This window comes from Parasteatoda tepidariorum, chromosome X2 (genome assembly GCF_043381705.1).
Source record: "Parasteatoda tepidariorum isolate YZ-2023 chromosome X2, CAS_Ptep_4.0, whole genome shotgun sequence".
Lineage (NCBI taxonomy): Eukaryota > Metazoa > Arthropoda > Arachnida > Araneae > Theridiidae > Parasteatoda > Parasteatoda tepidariorum.
In genome coordinates this window covers 56,506,970-56,512,969 of record NC_092215.1, presented here as the reverse complement: position 1 = coordinate 56,512,969, position 6,000 = coordinate 56,506,970, and the positions used below count along the sequence as shown (strand labels likewise).

The 6,000-nt window shown below is 30.8% G+C and overlaps 1 protein-coding gene across 4 annotated transcripts in view; it reads right to left on the bottom strand.

Annotated features, from left to right (window-relative positions):
* Positions 1 to 6,000, bottom strand: part of LOC107453375 (uncharacterized) — a 44,538-nt gene that overhangs the window by 17,744 nt on the left and 20,794 nt on the right. For all 4 annotated transcript variants that reach the window (XM_043041135.2, XM_043041136.2, XM_071188362.1 and 1 more), the window contains 2 exons: positions 4,654 to 4,739; positions 4,523 to 4,576 (listed from right to left, as the gene is read on the bottom strand). In XM_043041135.2, coding sequence (XP_042897069.1) covers positions 4,523 to 4,576; positions 4,654 to 4,739 — 140 coding nt within the window. The remainder of the gene's footprint in view (positions 1 to 4,522; positions 4,577 to 4,653; positions 4,740 to 6,000) is intronic.

The following is a 6,000-nucleotide window of genomic DNA, read 5'->3' as shown; positions in this document are numbered from 1 at the left end:
TAAAAAATATATAAATTTTATGTATTAATTAAATTTCACATATGAATATAGGTTTTTGACATTTTCGACATTTTTGACAGTGAGGTTTTTGACGTGACGGTTTAAACCATGGTTTAAACTGTCAAAAACTGTCACATGTCAAAAACCTGCCAACCCTGCCACCAAAGAGTCAGAACCTTGAGCCATAAATGGATTCAGCCCATGAACAGAATTTAAAAACAAAACAAATAGCAAATATCCACCTCCACCATGACCTTTGCCTTTCTTAAATTGCACAGTCCTACAGTCTCCATAGAGGTCAAAGGTTTCTACATTCATTTAGCAACCATGGGAGAACTTTATGTCGCAGTCTAGTTTAATAGTGTTATGATGGAGCAAATTTTGATGTAAGCAAAGTATCGCAAAGTTAAGATATTTCAACTGTTTGGCGATACATTACAGTCTAAAAAAACTGGGTAAAATGGATGAAATAATTTAAAGTAAGAGAATAAGTAAATAATTTAAATTAGCGAAATTAAAAAAATATCGAAGAAAAAATTTCCAGCTTTTCTTGAAAATTCCCTGATTTTCCCAGGTTTTTATCCAAATTTCCCTGATTTTTCCAGGTTTTTTCCAGAGTAAAAAAATGCCAGATATTTCCAGTTTTTTCAGGTGGGTGACCACCCTGTATTAAGACTTAGAATATAAAACTATATTAAAGGAAATGGTTATTACAGTACGGAACCAGTTATCCGGAATTCAGAAAACCGGAAAACCAAAACACCGGAACGAAATTCAATAAATTTTCCCGCCATTTTCAAAATAATAAATTTTTTTTCCTCATAAGATTTTAGGATTTTTCTTTCTTTTTTGAAAGATGTTTACCTTACCATCATTTTGGAAATAATCATTAGTGCATTACTTCATCGTTTTTTCTTCTTTTTAAAATTATTTCCAATTTTTTTTTTTTAGTTGGGTTTAACAATTAAAAAAACGGCTTTTTGTAGCGATGCAGAAAACCGGAAAAATCAGTTATCCGGAATAGCGATGGTAACGATCGTTCCGGATAATCGATTCCCTACTGTATTATTATTTTTGGGAAAAAAGTAGACGTGAAACATTTTAAACATTCTTGTCATACGAGAAAATTTGTTTTAATTTAAACTATGCTTATAATACTAATTGCTGAACAATTGTATTGGTCATTTTTGGTTAGAATATGTTGGATCATGCGAATGAGGTTCAGGGGAAATTCAGGTAGCCCTGGGGAAATTTTTTGGTCCAATTAAAAAAATGACATAAATGACTTTTTTAATCGCATAAAAAAGGAGCCATTTACAAATTATAAATTATTACTTTTTCAATATATTTTGAATTAAATTATTTTTAACAAAAGTGCTAGTTCATTCAAGAATTGTATAAAATCTAATTTCTTTTCCTCGTCAAAGAAATTTTTTTAAAAGTATTTTGAGAAAGTTATTATAACAAAGTTATAATTTCAGGGGAAATCCCAAACTAAGAAAAAAACAAACTGTGTTCTGAGAATTCACTGCAATCCTGCTCCTGTTATCAAAAAATTTTGAAAAATTTAGGTGTGAGTTAGCAAGATTTGACTTTATTACATAGCTAACAAAAAATAACGAAAAAAAATCCATTAGGCTTCAGGAAATAGTATAAATATTATAACTATAGTGTTATTCACATCTGAAACACAGAAAATGTAAGGTATTAAAATCAACAATCTACAAAAACTACATTATTCTAATAACTGTATTTAAATTAGACTGCAATATTTTCCATTTATGACTTGAATATAAAATGTTATTATGTTTCTGACACTTTTCAATTCAAAATTTAGAATAGTAAATTTAAAAGCAAGAGTTCTGAATAAAAAGAAACTGAAAATGTTAGAATATTCATAAAAGAAAAACATGAATTGGTTTACTGTGAAGTAAAGTAACATTATTATTTAGCAGTAATACTTATTTAAATACTCAAGCAAGAAATAAATTGAGTAAAAAAATTGTTTTGATAGGGATATTTTTCAGACACTTTCCCATATTTAGAGATAACTAAGACTATGAGAATTTTTGATTAAGCCAGAAAGTCAGGAGAAACTGGCAAAATCTAGTAGGTAGATTTAGCAGTTATGTAACATCAATATTAATATAACATCAATATGATAAGTCAATATGATAAGGAAGTAACTCTTTGGTACAATTTTAAACTTCAGGATTTTGCAACAGTTTTATTCCATTTTTGAATTTTGCAATTAAAAGATTCTTTTTCACCTCGCTAAAACGATGATTTAATAAACAAGATTTAAAAGCAGAGAATGAAGTCCATATAAATGGAACCACACACTGAATTTAAGTAACATAAAAAGGGGAAAAGTTATGTCTTTAACAACGTAAATGATATTTGAAATGATAAGTTTAAGAATAAATATTTATTTTATTACTCTTTTAGATAAATTTATCTCTATAATATGTATTTTAGATAAGTTGGGATAATCTATCAAACTGATTTTTAATTTAATATTATGCTACAGGGATGAGAGTAGTCAGAAAGTAAAAAAGAGGAAATCCAAGAATATATATATATATAACCAAAAATTTGACAAAAAAAGTCTGATTTTTAAACTTGTAAACCATAAGATTATAAATCCCGATATGAGGCTTTTAAATCACGTAAATATGAAACTCTATATAGAATTTAAAAAATGCGAAAATACAAATCATGATGCATAATTTTTAGATCACGATACATAATTTTTGAATCGCGTGATATTACAACCGCAAAAACGAATCACGACATTGGATTTTAAGCTCGCATGAATACGAATTGCTACATTGGGTTTTAAAAGCTCGTAAATAAAAATCGCGATGTTGGTTTTTAAAATCTCGTAAATAAGAATCACAATGTACAATATTTAAATCGCCTGAATTAAAATCGCAAGGTTCAACTGTTAAATCGGGCAAATACGAAAATCGATGTTTGATAATAAAATTGCGATTTTAAAAATGCATAAATACAAAACACGATATTGAATAGCGTAAATAAGAATCGCAATGCGCAACTTTTAAATCTGGTAAATGCGAAAATCGATGATTGATATTAAAATTGCGTGAATAAAAATCGAGATATTTGCAGAGTCTGGACTTGGGATTTCTAAAAGGCTTGCTTGCATTGTTTTTGCTTAGACATAATAAATAAAAATTTACAAGATTAACTGAATGAGCAAATAAATATTTTCACCGCAAATCCACCTCTATTTTTTTTCTTCTCTTTTTTTGTTTGTTTTCACGCCCGAGCTATCCCGCCGACGGATAAAAAATACGGAAAATCTTATTTTCTGTGCGTGATGCGGAGGGGTTAGCAGCTAGGACGTAGTTTGAATTTTCTGTTTATCTTTGAAAATCATAAATAAATATAACTATTTTACTTCAACGACTGAATTGTTTTAAAAAAGCAGGATATTTATAAAAAAAAAAAAACGAAACTTTTAGAGAGTCAGAGTTTCTGATAAAAAGGCTGAAATTCGAGAGACAAAAAAAATCTCACCCCTGTATAAAGGCCAACCAATTTTATCCCAAGGAAATGATTTTTAGAGAAATTTCAGAGGGAGGAATAAGGACTTCAATAATTTCGCTCCGTGGAAAATTAAATTCCTCACAAAATATTTTAGCTTGGGCAAAAAAAAATTTTCAGTGGAAATAAGCGGGAAAAAAAGGAAAAATCTGAAAAAAAGCGGAAATCTGCGGAAGAAGTAGTAGTAGTAGTAGTTCATTCACGTCGCACTAGAGCTGCACAATGGGCTATTGGCGACGGTCTGAGAAACATCCCTGAGGATGGTCCAAAGACATGCCATCACAATTTTGATCCTCTGCAGAGGAGATGGCACCCCCGCTTCGGTAGCCCGACGACCTGCACGCGAAGTCGAGCACTTTACGGTAGAACAGTTTAACGAGGACCAATACCGCACACCCTCGGTCCCTACGCAGACTGATCCAAGAGGTCACCCACCCGCACACTGACCGCAGCCAGTGAGGCTTGACTTTGGTGATCTGCTGGGAACCGTGTCTTAACGATCAGTCCACTGCGGGACATCGGCGGAAGAATCTCATCCCTGATGCTATCAAGCCTGATTTCCATCCTTCAAGAATTATTCTTAGATGGCTTAACAGAGGGTACAAATTTTCTTCGTCAATAAATTTTCAGACCAGTACTAAGTTCAGTGCATGTATTTTGTTTTATGATTCATTTCCAGTTACAAGAAAAACATCTATTTTTTACAGGAGCATGGTATATAAATAATGAGAATTGGCTTCATAATATTTCGGTTGTGAGTCACTATTGCTTAAAGTGCTGATGAAAAAATACAAAATAGCATTAATAATATAAAAATTAATCTTATTAAGTAAAGCATAAACTGCAATAGTTTTTTGGAGTTTGAGATCTGTTAGAAAAATTACAAATAATTTTGCTTCATAAAACTTAAAAATAAATTTTTTTAAAAAAAGGAGAAACCTTTGGTACTTACATCATATACAAAATCTAATGGCAGAGGCATTCTTAGATCAAATAAAGTCAAACCCTGCAAAATATAAAGAATAATGAGACAAAAATTTTTACTACAAGGAAATGTCAACTTAGTTACTAACAGAAATATACCTTTCCATTTACACAACTGCAAACTGCCATATTAGGGCATATTGGATCAGCAGCTAATCCAGCACGATCTCTTCCATTAAAGGCACCTATTCAAAATTTCATTTTCACATTATTAGAGGGGAATTTAGAAATAACATACTGTTAAAATTGGAGACCAAGCGGGAGATTTTTAATTGGAGTTGGGATAGCACATATGACTAACAGAATCGAAGCAAATAGAATAATTTTTCGCAGCTGCAGTCCTAATGAATTTTCAGAGCATTAAAGCAATATCTAAATTTCATAAAAGTTATTAATAAAAATATACCTTTTCATTTACACAGCTACATTAGGACACATTGGATCGGCAGCTAAATTGCACGATTACTTCCTTTAAAGGCATCTATTCAAAACTTCAATTTGAGATTAGTCTGATTCAATTTTATATTCTTAAAGGTCTTTAAGTTACAACTAACAAAAAAGTGAGACATTTTTCATTGGGTTCCATTTACCAATATAATAAAATAGAATTAGTGACTGCATTCCTGATGGCCTTGTAGAAGCATTTGAATTTCATAAAAGTCATTAGTAATAATATACCTTTTCATCTACGGAATTTGCTACAATGAGACATATTAGAATAATAGCTAATTCAGCAAGATATCTCTCATTAAAGGCACTAATTCAAAATTTCATTCTCTAATTATATTATATATCAAGATGGGAATAAGAAAGAACCTTTTGTTACATCCAGAGGCAGAACAATAAGTTTTTTGAAGGAGTTGAAGAAGCACACATTACCAATAGAATAAAACTGATGAGAATAGATTTTGCAGCTACAGCTCTAATGGATTTATAGCTTTGCAGCAGTTTTTGAGTATCAAAGGCTTTTAAATTTTTTTTTTTGAAAAGTATGACGTGTAATAAAGATAGTTCAAATGAATAAACGTAATGTGCAAAAATTTCATTTTTAATTTTATGGATAAATCAAATTTCGCATTTGGGTGACAATTCTCAACTTGGTAACCAGTTTGTAAGGAACTAATTCCCAGAGGGGCATTTTTCAAAGGGTTCTGGGTTGAAGGGGAGTGCATCAGTTAAAATATGTAACTGTTGTATTCTTGTCACCTGTTTCTCACCTGCATTTTTAATTCTTTACAGTATCATCCTAAAATATAAAAATTGATCGCCACAATATATAAAAAGGGGAAGAGTGATATTGAAATTTCAGAGAATAGAATTTTCAATTTTAAGAAGAAAGAAGAGGGAAAAAAGTCACCAGATAAGTTGTCCTATAATAAGTGTCCCCTAACCAAAATATAAGGTATTAAATCATAAACAATGCATCGTATCCCTGCGAAATTACAG